Source organism: Aquarana catesbeiana, linkage group LG01 (genome assembly GCF_042186555.1).
Source record: "Aquarana catesbeiana isolate 2022-GZ linkage group LG01, ASM4218655v1, whole genome shotgun sequence".
In the NCBI taxonomy this organism is placed as follows: domain Eukaryota; kingdom Metazoa; phylum Chordata; class Amphibia; order Anura; family Ranidae; genus Aquarana; species Aquarana catesbeiana.
The window spans coordinates 826,145,666-826,166,205 of NC_133324.1; the positions used below are offsets into that span (position 1 = coordinate 826,145,666).

At 41.9% G+C, this 20,540-nt stretch overlaps 1 protein-coding gene across 2 annotated transcripts in view; it reads left to right on the top strand.

Annotated features, from left to right (window-relative positions):
- Positions 1–20,540, top strand: part of CNGA1 (cyclic nucleotide gated channel subunit alpha 1) — a 114,668-nt gene that overhangs the window by 77,315 nt on the left and 16,813 nt on the right. For both annotated transcript variants that reach the window (XM_073608481.1, XM_073608482.1), the window contains 3 exons: positions 7,002–7,199; positions 8,700–8,807; positions 14,258–14,364. In XM_073608481.1, coding sequence (XP_073464582.1) covers positions 7,002–7,199; positions 8,700–8,807; positions 14,258–14,364 — 413 coding nt within the window. The remainder of the gene's footprint in view (positions 1–7,001; positions 7,200–8,699; positions 8,808–14,257; positions 14,365–20,540) is intronic.

Sequence of the window (20,540 nt, forward strand, 5' to 3'; positions counted from 1 at the left end):
GTACTTGAGGTCGGCAAAGAGGTTGAAGCCACGGCAAGCCAGATGGGCATTGTTTTTCTCCAGGTTCTCTTTTCATGTTACTTACCGGCCAGGCTCTAAAAATACAAAACCTGACGCCCTATCCAGAATGTTTCACAAATCCAAAGAAATGACTTCCCCCGATACCATTCTTTCCCCAGGGAATTTTCTTCTGCTGCGGGAAGATTTACTCTCCCGGATCAAGCAGGCTACTCTGGTGTGGATGCCCCCCGCTAAATCGGAACTACGAGCAAAAGATGGGTTGTTCTGGCACAGGGACTAGATTTTTGCACCTGAAAGCATACGAGTCCCTATATTAGAACTCTGTCACGATCACGCACTAGCTGGACATTTTGGCATAACTAAAACCACCGATTTGGTACAACGTACCTTCTGGTGGCCTCAGGTAGGCAGAGACTGCAGGAAGTTTGTGGAATCCTGTGTCACTTGCATTAGGAACAAGAGCAGTAGAGCCAAGGCCTGGGGATTATTGAGACCACTGCCTGTTCGGGATAGACTCTGGAAGATGTTATCCATAGACTTCATTGTAGAGTTACCCCCAGCAGAGGACCATACCACCATCTTTGTGGTGGTAGACCGGTTGTCAAAAATGGCACACTTTATCCATATGAAAGGCACTCCCTCTGCTTCTGAGACTGTGCAGGTATTCATCAGAGAAATCATCAGACTCCATGGAGTACCGGCCAACATCGTCTCAGATCGGGGTGTACAATTTACTTCCCGATTCTGGAGGTCGTTATGCAAATCCTTGAAGATCGAGCTATCATTCTCTTCCGCTTATCACCCCCAAACAAATGGGCAGAGAGGACTAACCAAACCCTGGAACAATACCTCCGCTGCTTTTCTTCATTTACTCAAGATGACTGGATCTCTTTGCTTCCGCTGGCTGAATTCGCCTACAACAATTCTACACACTCTGCTACAAAACAAACCCCATTTTTTGCCAATTATGGCTTCCATCCATCATTCCTGCCCAGCTCCATCCCAGAATGTCCTGTACCAGCAGTTCATGATACAATTAATTTTTTTTCTCTCAACAATCAGCTCTTGCAAGAAACTATTGCCAGGACACAGGAACACAATAAAGAAGTTCTTGATAAAAAGAAACGTGGAGAACTGTTACTGGCACCCGGTAATCTAGTATGGTTGTCTACACACTGAACCTGAAGATGGCATGCCCTTCGAAAAAGCTGGGTCCTAAATTCATAGGCCCGTTTCCTGTGAAGAGGAAAATCAATGAAGTGGAAATTCCTGAGTCACTTAAAATTCATCCTGTTTTCCATGTAACACTATTAAAACTCTCTGTTGCTATTCCATTTCCTGGCCAAAGCTCTGACCCTCCTGATCCTGTATTAGTAGATGGGGAAGAGGAGTTTGAGGTAGAAGCAATAGTAGATTGCAGGAGGAGAAACAATCAAACTCAATTCCTGATCAAATGGAAGGGCTATGGGCCCGAGGAGAATTCATGGGAACCTGAAGAAAACATCCACAGTGAGAGTCTGGTTCAATCCTTCAAAAGGTCCCATCCTGAAAAATTGGCTCGGATGGGCATCCGGAGGCTGCCTCTTGGGGGGAGGGGGCAATGTCATGAAGATCCTGCCAGTAACAGGCAGATTAGACCCATCAGTGCACGATTGCGGGCGTCTATGCGTACGCGCACATGCACTCGTTAGTGTCTGGTGGGTTATTTAAACCTGTCTGACACTTGCATCATTGCTGTTTGCTCTGCAGCTCTGTGTATGTGTTCCCTGAAAACCTGATATCTGCTCCTGTTTTGACCCGGCTTGCTTTGAGACTGTTCCTGTTATCCGCCTGTACCTGACCCTTGGCTTGTTTGACGATCCCTCTGCCTGCTCCTTTTGTACCTCTGCTGCCAGCCTGCTTCCCGACCCGGCCTGTCTGACATTCCTGGACTTCCATCCAGTCTGCTGAGCTTGTCTGCTGATCCATCCAGTCTGCTGGGCCTGTCTGCTGAGCCATCCAGGTTGCTCACCTGTTTGCTGATCTATTCAGTCTGCTGGGCCTGTCTGCTGAGCCATCCAGGCTGCTCACCTGTTTGCTGATCCATCCAGTCTGCTGGGCCTGTCTACTGAGCCATCCAGGCTGCTCACCTGTCTGGTGATCTATCCTGCCTGCTGTCCTGTCTGCTGATTTGTCCAGTCTGCAGTTCCTGTCTACTGATCCATCCTGTCAGCAGTGCCGCCATCTGTTCCTTCTGCTGTTGATCCTGCCAGGCACTCATACCACTCTGCACTCCTGCACCCCTGTCACCACTACCAGGGGCCCTCGAGTTGGAGGCGTAGGAGAGGCCATCCTCTGCAATTCGGGCTGACCCATTAGGTACGTAACACCATCCAACCTGACAGAACTGGAGAGGATCTGCAAGGAGGAATGGCAGAGGATCCCCAAATCCAGGTGTGAAAAACTTGTTGCATCTTTCCCAAAAAGACTCATGGCTGTATTAGATCAAAAGGGTGCTTCTACTAAATACTGAGCAAAGGGTCTGAATACTTAGGACCATGTGATATTTCAGTTTTTCTTTTTTAATAAATCTGCAAAAATTTCAACAATTCTGTGTTTTTCTGTCAATATGGGGTGCTGTGTGTATATTAATGAGGAAAAAAATGAACTTAAATGATTCTAGCAAATGGCTGCAATATAACAAAGAGTGAAAAATGTAAGGGGGTCTGAATACTTTCCGTCCCCACTGTACATGTATACATGTGTATAACCAAAAAATTTGAACCAGTAAAAATGTGAACATTTGAAGTTCTTTACCTACCTATGTACATTTTCTGCATGTCTGTTCAGCCAGTCTTAAGTTTTGCTACCTGTCACTAGCTATAAAGCCGGGATGGGTGGGGGGGTAACATTGATATTCTGTGCTCGTGTGTCATTTCACCTTTGCATGCCTTCTAAACCATGGTGATTCCTCCTGTGACCTCCACTCATATAATCCTGCCTTATGAAATCTGCTCACTGCATTAGACTAGAGCCTGATTGTCAAGCAATACATACTTCTCACTCAATTCTTGTATTCAGGGGATTACAAAAAAATATTAAAAAGACAGATGTTAGGTAATTAATCATCAGAGAAACTTTTACACGCAGTCGGACTCCCCGATGGAAAATGTGCGATCGGAGCTTGTTGTCGGAAATTCCGACCGTGTGTGGGCTCCATTGGACATTTTCCATCGGATTTTCTGACACACAAAGTTTGAGAGCAGGCTATAAAATTTTCCTACAACAAAATCCGTTGTCGGAAATTCCGATCGTGTGTACACAAATCCGGCACAAAGTGCCACGCATGCTCCGAATAAATTAAGATACGAAAGCTATTGGCTACTGCCCCGTTTATAGTCACGACGTACGTGTTTTATGTCACCGCGTTTAGAACGATTGGATTTTCCGACAACTTTGTGTGACCGTGTGTATGCAAGACAAGTTTGAGCCAACATCCGTCGGAAAAAATCCATGGATTTTGTTGTCGTAATGTCCGATCAATGTCTGACCGTGTGTACAGGGCATTAGATTTACCTTCAACTATGTAGTGGGAGGGTCTGTCTGATCTCATACACATTGAAAGGGTTTAGGTTTGACCTCATATTATATGGTTTTGGTAAATCTAAAGAAAAGTTGAACAAGAAAATTGTATAGTGTATGGCCAGCCTCACAGCATATAAATAAACACAACAATAAAGACAACATATACAGTAAAACCTTGGTTTGAGAGCATTTTGCAAGACAAGCAAATTTTTAAAATAAATTTTGACTTGATATACAAGCGATGTCTTGATATACAAGTAGTGTCATGTCACAACTGTGTATAAAAGAGAAGAGAGGCGCCTCTAAGTGTAGCAATATGATTACAGTTAATGAAGATACAACATTTAGCAACTCACATGGTTGATGATTAAAAGAGGCACATCTAAGTATGCAGGCATCCGGGGTAAAGCTGTCCACAAAGATCATCCCCCGCACCGCCATCGATGTCATCTCTTCCACTCTGAGCTCCACGAGCGATTCAAACCTCGCTTTCAGATCGCTCTACTGCAGAGTAGTCTTTCCGGTCACGATTGCAGACTGACAGCGGTGAGAGCCGGCAGTGCGGAGGACAGTCTGTGTGGACACCTTTACCCCGGATGCCTGCATACTTAGAAGTGCCTTATTTAATCATCAACCACGTGAGTTGCTAAATGTTGTAACTTCATTAAATGTAACCATATTGCTACACTTAGAGGCACCTCTCTTCTCTTTTATACTCTGTAGTTCCTGATTAATTTTGCTTATAATCCCCTTGTGCACGCTTCCATTTTTGGATGGAAAATGTTATGGTTACACAACCTGGTCACATTGCTATAATCTTTTTATATGGACTATAAACTGAAGGACCTTTGAATAAATGTTTGTGGAACGAATCATCTGAGTTTCCATTATTTCATATGGAGAAATTCTCTTTGATATACAAGTGCTTTGGATTACAAGCATGTTTCTGGAACGAATTATGCTCACAATCCAAGGTTTTACTGTACTGTATAAAGGAGAACACACAGAGTGTGGTTTAATTAAAGAACAACAAATTGGCTTACACTTTGGGAGTAAAATAAAATGCTATCATAAAATAAAGCAAAAAGAGGGAAGTAGCAGGACATTTCTTCCATATACCCTATTTATACATTTGTTAGCAGCAATGTACTGTAAGTTGGTAATGCCAAATAGCAAAGGGGCAAACTGCCTATGTGCATGAGGCCAAAGTGTGTATATTCTAGATGTTAATTCTGTGACAGGAACAAAAAAACAATAAGCAATAAACATCTTTCAATAAACACATCTAGTGTGGATATGCCGGCGTATACGATAAGAAGATATAGTCATTGTGCAATTCTGTAAAGTGCCGTCTCCAAACAATACTTTCAATATCAGTGATGGGGTGCTAGAATGGGATCTCTCAGCCACTCATTCCAAATTTTTACAAATGTTAAATTTGTGTGCTCTGCCTCCTCAATGGTACGTCAGCCTTTTTATATATAGTATCAATTTCACCTTGTCCACCCAGTAAGGCAGTGTAGTGGGATGGGGGACAACCAAAGATGTTCAATAGTTTTTTCCAGCCAGATACAGAAATTGTGTTTCCTAAAATGCCCAGTAATGGGTCTGGAGAGAATTGTATCCCAATGGCCCAGTTACAGTTAATAGCATCAAACATTTCCTGCCAATATCTTACTAATTTTGGACGCTTCCAGAACATGTATAATAAATCCAGTCCAGTGGTAGAACGGGGACAGAGTGGGAATTTGATGTATCCAATATACTCTTTGTATTAACTTGCACAACAGCGAGGCAGTCACAGTGTTTGTTGCAAGTAGCATAGCATATATGTGAGAATTTAGGCCTCTCCTACTGTACATTTGTGCTATCAGTGACATGAACTCCATTTTATGCATGTTTAGATCCACATGTTTTCCTTGGCAACTGAGAGTGAGAGTGTGACAAAGCTATAGGTGTCCAAAGAACATATGTTTTGGTAGGGAATATTTAGTTTTACAATGTTCAGAATTGTTGGAAGAATTTGAGTTAATGGTGTCAATAGTATAAAGCTGGTGCAGGCGGGTAACTCCTGCCTTTTTCTATAGGTAAGATCCTTCCAAAGAGATCAAACCTGGTAAATAGGTATTATTCCATAACAGGATGGGCTTGTTAAAGCTATGATAGTGCATATGTGTTTTCATAGTTTGCCATGTTATTAGGCTGTTTCCTATGCTGTTCAAATGGTTCTCATTAAAGTGGAGTTCCACCCAAAAGTGGAACTTCCACTCATTGGATTCCTCCCCCCCTCCGGTGTCACAATTGGCACCTCTCAGGGGGGAGGGGGGTGCAGATACCTGTATATTACAGGTATCTGTACCCACTTCCGGCATAGATAGCCGCAGGATCTGAGGTTATTTACGCCACTTCCTGTTTCCTCCCCGCTGTCTGCTGGGAAACACACGGGTCCCAGAGACAGCAGGGACCAGCCGTATTGCGCTGCGCTACTCGCGCATGCGCAGTAGGGAAACCGGGAAGTGAAGCCGCACGGCTTCACTTCCTGATTCCCTTACCGAAGATGGAGGCGAGAGCACCCGAGGACCGAGAGACAGTTCGGCCTCGGGTGCTGACATCGCGGGCGCCCTGGACAGGTAAGTGTCCATGTTTTCAAAGTCAGCAGCTGCAGTATTTGTAGCTGCTGACTTTTAAAAAAAAAAATTTCGGCGGAGCTCTGCTTTAACGTATAACTAAAGGCAAAAATTGTTTTTAGTTTTAAATAGAGTACAGAAGGATTAGAACGTTTATCAGTTTTTATTGCTGTTTGCACCACGTTAAAAAGACTTACCCTCTCTATTTGTCCTTTGAAAGTGAAAGTAAAAGAAAATCCCAAATTTTGGGTTGTTCCCAGCAAAGTAATAGAGAGGAAATCTTCCAATGGGGTCACCAGTTCTGGTGGCCCAAGGGATTTCCTTAATCTGCATGGATTGCTTCTCACTTCCTGTTTGGCTATGGCACAGGAAAGAAGGGAAATCTCCACAAAAAAAAAAAAGAAAACATCTGACAGAGGTTATAACCCTCCCTTGCTCTATCCAAAATGAAAAAAAAAGTTTTGCCTATAGTTCTACTTTAATTTAAACCAGGAAATACTGCATCTGGCCACTAAATAATAAATAAATATCTCAAAACATTTGAACAGCACGGGAAAAACCATAATAACTCATCTTTTTTTTTTTTGCTTTTTATTCGCATAAAACGATTGTACATGCACCTTCACTGAATGTATTTCTTATATTACCACAGAAATTTTAAAACACAACACCATCATAGGAACACTTAGATTAGCCATAGTTTATTGTCCTGTGAATAAACCTGCATTACTCCAGTTGGAAAGACAAAAGCTGACATCCTAATTTCTTTCCTTTTAATTTCTGTAACAGTAAATCTGAGCCCAAAAAGGAAAAGAAAAAGGACAAAGAAAAGAAGAAAGATAAAGAAAAAGGTGCAAAAGACAAAAAGGAAAAAGAAAATAAAGATAATGGAAAAGAAAAGGATAAAAAAGAACCTGAGAAGGAGAAAGAAAAGACTGATAAAGACAAAGATAAAGATAAGGATAAAGACAAAGACAAAAAAGACCAGTAAGTTCTTAGTCACTTTGAAAATGCTAACATATATTACCTCCCCATCTTCATAATAGAGACTTTAAAGACAATCTATGAAAATCAATAATTTCCCTTTGGGATTAATAAAGTATTCTGAATCTGAATGATTTATTTTTCATATTACAGTTCTGCCCCCTACAGAACGAAGCACGTATAGCACTTTGTCCCATGGAGCTTTCCAACAATAGTCATGAGGTCTGACCTGCTTTCCCTCCCATTATATCATGGATGATCTGACAACAGCTTTGAAGGAGATGGCTGATTCATAGTGAATTATAGCTTCAGCTTGACCAGGTTGTCAGCACTTTCCCAAGATAAGAAACAGCAAAAGAAATGCAGGGGCTGCCACATCTCCTCTTCCTCTGCATTGAGATTGCTTATCTTGAATATGTGCTCACAGCCGAGACAAGGCAAGCTGCATCTATGAATCTGCTGGGACATAAAATATATACAGTGTATAACAAGAAAAACCCCATAAAATAAATGAGTGCAGCCTCAATGGACAGTGTGATCATGTTTTGCTAGCAGCACTGCAGTGGGGGGGGGCACAACACGGGGGGAAGCCTGGGCAGTAGGGGGAATGGGCACCACACAGAGTGAATAGGGTGTGCCCAGACACATCTGGCACACCCCCTGGAAATGCCTATGGGGGTTTCAGCATGAACATACAGCCAGCCTAGGAATATTCACTCCTCCAAACTAACACCCATCAATTAGGCCGCTTTCACACTGGGGCGGTGGGGGCGTCGGCGGTACAACAGCGCTATTTTTAGCGCTGCTGTACCGTCGTTCTTGCAGCTGTATTCGGCCGCTAGCGGTGCGGTTTTAACCCCCGCTGGCGGCCGAAAAAGGGTTAAATCCGCTTGTACAGCGCGGCTATAGCCGCGGTATTACCGCGGTATAGCCGCGCTGTCCCATTGATTTCAATGGGCAGGAGCGGTGAAGGAGCGGTGAATACACCGCTCCTTCACCGCTCCAAAGAAGCGGTTGGCAGGACTTTTTTTACCGTCCTGCCAGTGCACCGCTTCAGTGTGAAAGCCCTCGGGCTTTCACACTGAACAAACAGCAGAGGCTGTTTAGGGGCGGTTTGCAGGCGGTATTTTTAGCGCAATACCGCCTGCAAACCGCCCCAGTGTGAAAGGGGCCTTAAGGCTTTCTGATATTTGCATAAAACCTACGAAAAGCCAGCCCACTGTTTGCCGGAGGGCTGAGAGCTTTTTAGAGGAGTACTGAAGCTATGCTCTGCCAGCACAGAGAAGCACATATACTATGTATCCGTGTCTAATCTAAGATATGTAATAAAAATGGAAAGGGAGCAACTAGAGAAAGTTTAATATAAGCAGATTAAACGTCAGTTTTAAAGTTAATTGAATTGTTTGATTTAACTAAATATGTGCCACTTTCCTGTTTGCTCACTTAAGATCAGAAGATGTTTGGAAGTTTAATGGATGTACCAATTCTCTTTTTTCTCTCCAGGCCAAAGAAAGAAATCTATGTTATTGACCCATCGGGGAATGCTTATTACAATTGGCTATTTTGCATTACAATGCCAGTAATGTACAACTGGACCATGATTATTGCAAGGTGACCTTCTATTTTGCTATTCAATGCTTTCTACTCAATGCTGAGAAAATTGTTTCAATGCCTGTTATCGGAAACCCTGAGTTTATCTACAAAGCACATTTCCTATCAAAATCATTTTCTCAAAATGTCTTTGTATCAGTCAGCATTTGCAAATTATCTGTACACTCTGCTATGTACCCTTAAAACACTGGGCAGATGCATAAAGAATAGTACATCTTTACATTGACCCTGCAGATTGGGACCCCTCACTACACACTTACCCCAGGGGCAGAAAATATGAGCGTATACCCCACATGATTAATTTTGGTTATATCCTCAGATAAAGTTATTTTTAAAAACCTTATTGCTGGACTACAAAGTAGGTTCTTAAACCCTAGGGCACAATTGTTGTCCTGGCCCTTGACCCACATCTGAGCTACTGAGCTACGTTTTAATGAAAGATGGCCATACAAAGCTTCCCTTATCCTTTATTAATATGACATTTTTATTTTATTTTTTCTGTAGTCACTAGCAGGCAATAATGGGATGTCATCTGTCCAAATCAAATTCTACAATGTAAACATATGAGTAAATAGTTATTAAAGACATGGTAAACCTTGGATTAAACACCTAGTTAGTTAAACACCTTGTGTTTTTCACCTGCATAAGATGTGCCTTGATCATGCAGGTTCATGGTGTCATTTGTTGCCCTGTTTGTACTGCCTATAGTAGAGTAAATCTTCACATTCCTGTGTCAGCAGTTTCTGTTTGTATTTAAACAGTCGCAGTCGCATGGTAGGGGGCTTTTGACATCTGATGTAAGGGGGTGGAGTGCTCTGGACATCTAGTCTTACAGATACAACCAGCCCTTTGAGGGACACCATAATGCCCCTTGAGGGCCCACAATGAAATTGAGTTTGACACCCCTGAGCTAGATGATGTGTTATATTAGCACTCCCACATTTGTGATGCAAAACAGAGGGGGTGGCAAGGCATACATTGGACGCTGTGTGACCCAGAAAAGAAAGTTGTCTTGTCCCCTTGGTGCGTAGGGACCAGCTACCTGAAGCAATGCATGGACACTACAATCTGCAGCCACAACATGTGAGCCCATCATTACAAGGTAAGGCAAAGCAACAGCACAGGGAATATACACTACTACTTAGTTATCACAATGAAAACATTTCAAATAATTGTACAATTCCAAGGTAAACCTGAACTTCTATGCATCACAGGTTTGTTTACCATGTTATATGCATGTATAAAACCCGCACATTGAAACTCATGACTGGGAAAAAAAACAAAAAATAGCTGCCTTTTTACCCACTGTAATTGGCTTCTCACATTCCTGTTTTTAAGGCATTCTCTGCCTGGCTATTTAAGGGGGTACCCCAACACAACTGTATACTGCAGCACCGAGTGCAGCTGCAGCGATCCTGACCTTGGCCTGTAGGTTTTATTGAATGCTACAACCAGCCGTTTTGAGTGTTCTTGTAGGCTGCTTTTTCTAAATGCTGTCCAAAGGATCTCAAGAACACAAGATCCTTCTAAAATGCTTTTCACTGGGCTCAGCGAAAGAGCCAAGGGTATGCTCACAGTGGCACTGCTGCATGTGGCTTGGACTGAACCTTATATGGATGTTCTCTTCCATGATTCTTTCCTTTTTTCTTCCACTTGACTCCTCTCTTCTTTACCCCTCCTTCTTCCTTGAGTCCACTGGATTTGCGATTGGGGACCTTATCTTGTCTATTTTCTCCCCACCATGATGCTGAATTGGCTATCCCTGAATGTTCAGGGTATGAACTCCCCTCAAAGGAGAGTGAAGGTCTTCAAATATCTCAAGAAGCAGCAGATAGATATAGCCTGTCTGCAAGAGACCCATTTTTCATCCTCCTCCTGCCCCAAAATATTTTGATGCCCAGTATCCTCAGGTTTTTTTGGTTAATGGCCCAACTAAACAAAGAGGAGTGCTCATAATCTTTCGCAAATCTGTTCCCTTCAGTTGCACTAAACAGATAGCAGATCCAAATGGCAGGTATCTCCTGCTCCAAGGCACCATTCAGGATACAGAGGTTACCATGACTTATTATGCACCTAATATAAGTCCAGGGCCCTTCCTGACCCGTATTTGCTCTTTGTTGACATCTCACCAACAGGGAGCCCTTCTTTTAGCAGGGGACTCGAATGGGCATTGACCCCTGCCTTGGACAAATATCCCTCGGAATGCACTGCTCCATCACTTGATGCCAAAAAGTTTTCTCATTCTGTACATGATCTGGTCGATCTCTGGAGAGAGCTTCATCCCCTGGGTAAAGATTTTACATATTATTCTCATCCCCATTATTCTCACTCTAGAATTGATCATATGTTTATGTTTTGGAAACATCTTCCCCTAGTAGTATCTACATCTATCCTAGTTGCCCCATGGTCAGATCATGATCCTGTTATGGTAGTTTGTCATTCTATCCTTTGTAAACCCCTACACTCCCTGGGTTATGAACAATTTTCTTTTGTCTCTTAAGTAGATCCAGGCAGACATTATGCAAGCCTCTGCAAAATATTTCTGTCTCAACAAAGGATCTGTCTCTTCTCCTGTGACCCTATGGGAGACATATAAAGCAGTTCTTAGGGGCCATATTATTCAGCTTTCAGTGAAACCAACTGACACAATGTAACCAGGGCGGCCCACCTAGAGTCGCTTTCCACAACATTCAAACAGTCCCCTACTCCTGCTAATCACAAGCTTTTGGATCAGGTTGTACGGAGCTGGACTTTGTCTCACAGATGGGGTTGAATGCGCTGGTTTCACCAGAAATGGTATGCCAAGGTGCATAAGCCGAATATGATACCGGCCAACAGGTTACGCACTTTTACTCCTAAATTTACTCCCATCACCTTACATACTCGCCATCATGTTCTTACTAATAATCCAATGCGGGTGAATGGCGATGAATTTCATTACTATCTTATACTCGGCCCCTAATCAGTCAAATAGCCAGGATATTAATACTTTCTTGAATTGTTTATCACTACCTACGCTATCTGTAGCTCACATGTCTCTTATGGAAAGATATATACTATATATACACTATATATATACTATATACTATACTATATACTATATATATATATATACTATATATATATATATATATATATACATATATATATATATATATATATATATATATATATATATATATATATATACTAGATATATACTATACAAGTATCCAAAGTTCTTCAATGTATTAAGGAATTAAAAATGGGCAGCCCGGATGGCTTTACGGCACTTCAATAGATACGGCACAATTATAGGAAGTTCTCAGATGTTTTAGCTTGTTATTTGACAGCTATGAACAACTCCGTCAGAAATGGCCAGGCCTTTACTTCCAATCTTTTGACGGCTAACGTAGTGATGATCCCGAAACCTGACCATGATCATTCATCCTGGGCCAACTTTAGACCCATTTTTCTTATTAATATAGATATGAAAATCCTGACCAAAATCTTGGCTAATCGCTTAAATCCCTTTCTACCTCGATTGATCCAAAAAGATCAAGTCGCTTTGGTTCTGCAACAACAGGCAGGAGACGCCATCGGACGAATTATACAGCTGCAACATATAGCTCATAGTCGTTCTCTAGCAACCATGCTATCGATGTCAATAAGGCATTTAACACTTTGTCATGGCCTTACCTTATGACGGTTCTCTTCCATTATGGTTTTGGTGTTTCATTCCTGAGATAGATAATGGCGTTATATGATTTCCCCTCAGGCTAATATTAAATACTACGGGTTTAATTAATCTCTTTGCCCTATCAGGAGGGGTAAATGTCAAGGCTACCCACTCTCTCTGCTCTTATTTATCTTGGCTCTCGAAACACTGGCGGAGGCGGATCACTCTCATTTAGATATAAAAGGCATTGAGGTCACTGGTTCCTCCCATAAGATATCACTATTTACTGATGATACCTTGATGACTTTAACTTCCCCTGGGGTCTCCCTGCCTAATTTGCTATTCCTTCTAGACACTTTGGCGTCCCTCTCAGGACTTCATGTCAACCCTACTAAATCTAAAGCAATGTCAATTAACATCTCTCCCTCTGAACTGACAGCTTTGAAAACTGCTTTTCCATTTCATTGGCTTTCCTCTTTGGGAATCCGTCTTACTCCAACGTATGAAGGATTATATCAGGTCAATTTTCCACCTTTGTTTAGAAAATTAACTGGCATGCTGTCCTCCTGAACCCATTTCCCGTCGTCCTGGTTTGGTAGGATAGCTGCAGTCTGTATGTCTTACCTCTCAAAATTGCTTTATTTTTTTAAATTCTACCAGTCCCAGTCCCCTTACATATTTTACATATACGTCAACGTATGCTTTAGAAGTTTATCTAGGGACCCACTCGACCTCAAATCAGTAAGCAGGTTTTGTATGCCCATAGTATAGCCCCATTATCCCACCTCCACGAGATGTTTCAAATGCCACTATGGGCCACTATTGATCTTGTGGATTCTTATCCTGTACCTTTCTCTTCTCTACCCTAGCTCCCCCCTATTCATCGCCTGACTACATTAGGACCATGCCTAATTCATTCCCTTACCTGTGGGATTCAGTTAAATTTTCCGCGGGCTTGATCTCCCCCCATCTCCTTCTACTTCGCCTCCTTCACTGTCCGTTATTCCCACCGGGTTATGAAAACCCTAAACAATTTTCCTGCTGGACCGACAATGAATTTGTCGATATTCACTCCCTGTTCACCCCTACCAGGACACATTTGATGGTCTTGTCCGAAGGTATGCAGGTTATGGGTCAGTCTACACTCTTCTCTGCAATTTATTTCATATCAATCTCAAAGGGGCCACCTACAAAGCTCTTCTTTGTAAACCGATTACGGAATAGCGTAGTCTGGAGCATCAACTAGCTCTGCTTCTTTTTACTGCAACTAAGTTAACTATTGTGAGGGCATGGAAAACTCCTGTACTCAGTTTTGAGGTGGTTAAAAACCATATAAATTATATTATGGTAAATAAGAAGTTGACGGTTCTCCTTTCGGACACACATGGTAAATTTCTTCGGGTCTGGCAACTGTGGGTTGCATATATCCAAGCGTCTAGATTTATCAACACACTTCTCTCCATTTAGCGCATCGCTTACTCAAGCTCTGTGGACTCTTCTCCTTTTCCCCAACTTTCTCATTTCTGGCTTTCTCTCCATCTCCTCATCTCTTTCTCCCTTTAGTTTCATTTGTCACATTTCCTTCATAAGCCTATCAGGCCACCAAGCACTGTCCTAGTTGGGATGGTTACAATCAAAATAGCTCTACATTTTTGTATTGCATTTTCCTCTACATGTAAATATATCAACCATAATGTCGACTTTTAACCTATAATGTACTAGTATGAAATGCTGTAGGATCACATTATAGAGTATCCAAGTTTTAAACATTCATTTATTATTTTTCTTGCAGGGCATGTTTTGATGAACTTCAGCAAGACTATTTGGAAGTATGGTTTGTCGTAGACTACCTGTCTGATCTTATCTACATAGCAGACATGTTTGTAAGAACAAGAACAGGTACGTTTGTATGTAAATCTATGAAGCACAGTACTTGAAGTTCACAATGTAACACATTTTTACATATTTTTAGCAGGAAAAGTGTGTCATATTAATGTGTATGTAAACCCTAAAACTATTTTTCAGTATGTCAACATGACTGAGGCTTCCTTTACACTTGCTTCAAAATGTGGAAATTTACATTCTTTTTTAAAGCACTCTGACTGTTAATCAAAGCACCTCTCACTAAATAAAATGGTTACCTTACAGTCCTGTTTACACTGTTGTGTTTGCTTTGCTTTTCTTCAAAAATGATACCCCATGTCACTTTCTTGGTGCTTCAAAGTGTCTCCAAAGTCTCCATAGAAGTCTATCACAATGCTCACTAACATCACCTGCAACATTTAGGCCCCTTTTCACACAGAAGCCTCCATTTGACAAACTCCGCTTGCACAGCGGGGGATGGCTCCACTGATCCCAGCTGAGCAGGCGGATGACAGGTTCGTCTCCACTCACTGTGCATAGCAGAAACTGATAGAGGCTTGCTCTCCTCTGCGGGCAAATCGGATCTGCCAGGTGGATGGGAAATAGGACCACCATCTGTCTGGGCAGTGGCTGTCAATGGACATAGTCTATAGGGGTGGATAAATGATCTGATCAGGTCTGCCTGAAAAACTGACAGGTGGACCTGATCAGACAGCCAGTGTGAAAGGGACCTTAAGGGGCATTTATTCAGAGTTAGCTTTGCTTTGTTTTGAAGGTAAAAAAAAAATCATATAGGATATCCGTGCGAAAACATATAAAATATTAATGAGCAGCCATTTAAGCAATCTGTGAGACTAGATGCAAGAATTGTGAAAAATAAAAGAGGCAAAAATGTAACTCAATATTGTGAAAACATAAAAATAAATCAATATAATGACATCAAACGTATTAGGTGAAGAAATGTGTATAAAGAAATCACACCAAATATTTAAATAAGTGTCCATAAGAGCCCATTCACAAGAGCTAAAAAGGAAAATTGTATATGAAACAAGAAAGTCCAAACTAAACAAATGATCCATGATTCATTTGCTCCACCGGTGTCTCCGCAATCACAATTTGTAGTGATTCCACCACCAGGTGGCACCAAGTATTAAAGCCTCTTACCGGATCCTGTGGACCATCATATAGTATGGTCAAATGCGCATGCTACTTATGAAGGGAAACTCCAAAGAGCCAAATGTGATCCAGTCAGGGTTGATTCATCACCAGGATGAAAAATGCACCGGCCTCTCCCGCTGGTCACCAAGCGTTCATGATGATGAAGCGTGGCTTATTGTAATTCCCTATGAAAGTTTTACTTGTTATTTTTTATTGTTTTACTTTTATTTTCCATCCTGCTGATGAACCAACTCTGATTGGATCACGTTTGGCGCTTTGGAGTTTCCCTTCATAAGGAGATGTAACACGCGCATTTGACCATACTATATGAGGGTCCACAAGAACCGGTAAGAAGCTTTAATACTTGGTGTCACCTGGTGGTGGACTACGAATTGTGATTGCGGGGACACTGGTGGAGCAAATGAATCATGGATGATTTGTTTCCTTTGGACTTTATTGTTTCTCATATATTTTTCCTTTTTAGCCCTTGTGAATGGGATCTTATGGACGCTTATTTACATATTTGGTGTGATTTCTTTATATAAAATTTTTCACCTATAAAAGGTTGATGTCAATATATTGATTTATTTTTGTGTTTTCACAATGACATCAAACTTATTAGGTGAAAAAATATGTATAAAAGGAATCACACCAAATATGTAAATAAGTGTCTATAAGAGCCCATTCACAAGGGCTAAAAAGGAAAAATATATGAGAAACAAGAAAGTTCAAAGGAAACAAATCATCCATGATTCATTTGCTCCACCAGTGTCCCTGCAATCACAATTCGTAGTGCTTCCACCACCAGGTGACACCAAGTATTAAAGCCTCTTACCGGATCCTGTGGACCATCATATAGTATGCTCAAATGCATGTGTTACATCTCCTTATGAAGGGAAACTTCAAAGTGCGAAACGTGATCCAGTCAGGGTTGGTTCATCAGCAGGATGAAAAATAAAAGTAAAACGCATATACGCCCATAGTGTAACCCATAAAAAACATTTATTCAAAAAATAACAAGTAAAACTTGCAAAGGGAATCACACTAAGCCACGCTTCGTCATCACACACGCTTGCTGCCAGGCGGGAGAGTCCGGTGCAGCCACACAGCCTGCTGCTTTTTGGGAGAGCAATTGTATCTGTTTTTTTTATTATTTATTTAAAGATATGCAACATAACACATCATTATGACATGTCAGCACAGTTCTGATACAGGTTATTAGCAGTGATATGACAGAAATGAAAATAAAATAGGTTAATTATCATTAACCAATCCATATACCCCATGTCAATTCGTATAACCATATGTAACAAAGTAAATGTAGGAACATAGCTCGTATGTACATGCTGTGAGAGGATCAGAACACTTACAGGCACGCATCATTGGCAATGAAAAGGCAAGTGAAGACCCCTTCATAAAACCCCATTCATAAAGTGGGTAACCTGCTCAGCTCAAAAAAAAACGTATCATAAGGTCGGTGCATACCGAAAGACATTTTCGGGTGTATTTTTTTTAAAAGAAAAGTGGACAAGCTAGGTGCCTGAAAAGAGAGGAGGAAAAGATGAGAAGAGATGTAAGGATGATGGAGAAAGGGCAGAGGGGGGAGAGAAGAAAAAAAAAAAAAAAAGGAGGGGGGGTGGAGTACGGGAGAAGAAGGGGATCTCTGTGGGGTTGACAGCATAGTGCACCGAGCCCTCAGGGCTGAATACCCTCAGTTAGTTAAGCATATGTTAAGTATTCATCTGAATAATGAAACATGTTCCAATATAGCCAACGCGTATTGTGTTCCTCTGTCTTGTCCCTGAGAACTGCAGTGAGGTGTTCCATCTGCTGGATATCGTTCACCCTGGCAAACCACTGTGATATAAGGGGTGGTGCTTGTTGTTTCCACATACGGGAATACGTTCCCTAGTGGCATTCAGCTGATGCTTCAAGAGGGATTTATGGTATTTCTTACACAATATAGGAGTCAAATTAAGCAGCACTGCAGCAGGGTTGTCAAAAAGAGAGTGGTCCATGAGTTTGCGTACGATTTGTAGTACCTAATGCCAGAAGGGACGAATCTTTGGACAGTCCCAGAAAATGTGAAATAATGTGCCATTCTGGATGCCACAATGCTAACATAATGGGCTGTGTCCAGGGAAAAGGGCCGCTAACACAGAAGGGGCAAACAAACGTGTTAAGATTTTGTAAGCGGTCTCCTGATATTTGCTCAAAGGAAAGATTTGTGAGCAAAAAATAATATTTGGCTCTTCTAATCATCCGAGAACGAGGTATTTAGTTCTCTTTCCCATTTGAGCAAATATTGTGGGTCGTGCTGAGACAAGGCTGCAAGTAAGATACCATAAGAAACAGACAGAGATTTCCAAATTGACCCCTCTCCCAAACAAAGTTCTTCAAATGAGGTGGGTTGTCTTCGAAACCGGGAATGATTGGGAAGGGAACGGAGGAAGTAGGTCAACTGCAACAATTTCCATTGGCCCAGTGCTGAACAGTTAAAGGAACTAAACAGTTCCGATGGATGGATCCATCCAGATGGACCAAGGAAAGAAGAAGCTCTGATTAGGTTCAGATCATGTTGGAATTGGAAGGCTCGATCTGTCAGACCCGGAACTAAGTCTGGGTGGCCGATGATAGGAGTCAGTAGCGAGGGGAAGCTAGAAGTCGCTGCCAATTTGTAGTATCTAGAGAGTTTTATCAGGGTGGCTTCAATCAGAGAGTGGGGAGGTGCTACTCAAGAGTGTTGGACTCCTTTCCATGGAAGGCCAGCTAGGGAGGCAGCTACCGAATTCCTGTTCCAAAGACACCCAAAGTTTGTAAGAGGCGTGGCTACACCAATCAACCACTCTGGCCATATGTACCGTTTTACTGTATAAGGCAGGGTCAGGGAGACCAACACCACATCTGAGCTTGAATCTTTGTAGAAGAGTGCCTGTTTGAGGCGGGAAGGTTTACCTTGCCAAACATATCGGATAAAGGCCGTTTGGCTCTTCTGAAAAAAACCTTGTGGCAGTGTGATCGGCAAAGCTTGTAAAAGGTATGTAACAGATGTGGCATGACGTTCATTTTCAAGACATTACATCTGCCAAGCCAGGAGACTGCTAGGTATTTCCATTTCTCTAAATCTGCAAAGAGGGTAGCCAATAAAGGTTGGAAATTGTATTGGAAAATAAACTGAAGATTGGAAGGATTCTAGTCCCCAAGTATTGAATGGCTTGGAGGGCCCATCAGAAAAGGAAAGTTCCACTGAGGCGAGCAATGGACTTAGGGGAAAGGTTAACATTAAGAGCTTCTGATTTTTATAGGTTTACTTTAAAATCTGATAATTCTCTATATATACGTATTTCAGATAAGAGTACTGGTAAGGATACAAGTGGATTAGATAAGTAAAATAACAAGTCATCCGCGTAATCGGAGACTTTGTGATGATACATACTACTTTCAAGACCCCTAATGTTTGGGTTAGTCTGAATGTGCTGCAACAGAGGTTCCAATGATAAAATGAACATAAGCGGGGAGAGGGGACAACCCTGTCTTGTTCCATTTCCAATCTCGAAGGATTTGGAGGCTACACCATTCACATTGACCGTGGCTGTGGGGGCCGAGCAGGGTTGCAAACCTCCCGCAGCATGTTTTACTGACAAAACATGGAAAATTTACTGGCGGAGCACATTTTTTACTGGCATCCTGAGAAATGACAGAACTCCTATTGAAAACGAACACAGTGAATATTTTAACAGTATAAACATGATATGGAAACACTGATAATACCTATAACAAAGTAATTTCCTCGATTTACAATTAAAAAGTCAACACAGCATGAAATGATCAGCTCCTGATATTTACTGGCAGTTGTAAAAAAATCACAGATTTTTACAAACTGTCAGTAAATTTATTGGTGGTTGGCAACCCTGGGGCCGAGTATAGGGCAGAAATCCAAGAAAGGACAGAGCTTGGCATCCCAATTTGTCGTAAGGTGGCTTGGAGGAAAGTCCAATTCAATCTGTCAAACGCTTTTCCAGTGTCATTTGAAAGCAGAATGAATGGTGTGTTAAGATGCTTGGCTCTCACTATGATATTATTAGTTCTAATCGTGTTACCACGGGCCTCTCTGCTACGGATAAAAACAACATGGTCAAGGGGAATGATACGCTGGAGAATAGTACCCAGTGTCTCCGCTAAGATTTTTGTGAACAATTTGAGGTCGCAATTAAGTAAGGAGATGGATCTATAGCTGGCACAGAAAAGTGGGTCTTTTCCTGGCTTTGAGATGACCTAAATGCTTACACTTAGGAGGTTTGGGGGCACGGTATGGCCATCTAAGATGGCGTTAAAGGCATTGGTAAAATTAGATGATAATTGGTCACAGAAAGCTTTGTAGTATGGAGTTGCAAAGCCCTCAGGCCCAGGTGCTTTTCCTGCTGGAGATCCAGCTAGCGCATCTAAAAATTCCTTAGCAGAGATAGGTGCCGATAGCAGCTCAACTTCCTTTTATGGCAGTCTTTTATGCCTGGAGGTATGCATTGAATGCTGCTGGCTTATCCGGGATACCAACCATGGTGAGGGATGAATGTAAGTTATAAAGCAATGCATAAAAATCATGGAATGCCTCAGCCATCTCCAGGGATGAATGAAATTTGGTACCCGAAGGAGTGGAAATTGCTGCAATGTAGGATGAGTTACGACGGGTTCATAGGGCATTCGCCAAAGATCTACTACACTTATCACCAAATTCATTGGAAACTCTCTGTGCCTTTAATAGTCTGTTCTTGACCTGAAATAGTGAGAGGTCTCTGATCTGCTCCCACAGCAGATTGAGTTCTGTTTCTGTAGGATGGTCAGAGCAAGATCTATGGCATATTTCAAGGTCATGTCATTTGCATAATAAACTGGCTAACGTTTTTGCCTTGTCTTGTTTAACTCTGTGGCAATGCTTAATGAGAACCCCTCGAATATAGCACTTATTTTCCGACCAAAGGAGAAGAGGGTTAGATACTGAGTCTTTATTGGTCTCGAAAAAGAGTTGCAACTCTCTCTGAACATCGGCTTTAAAT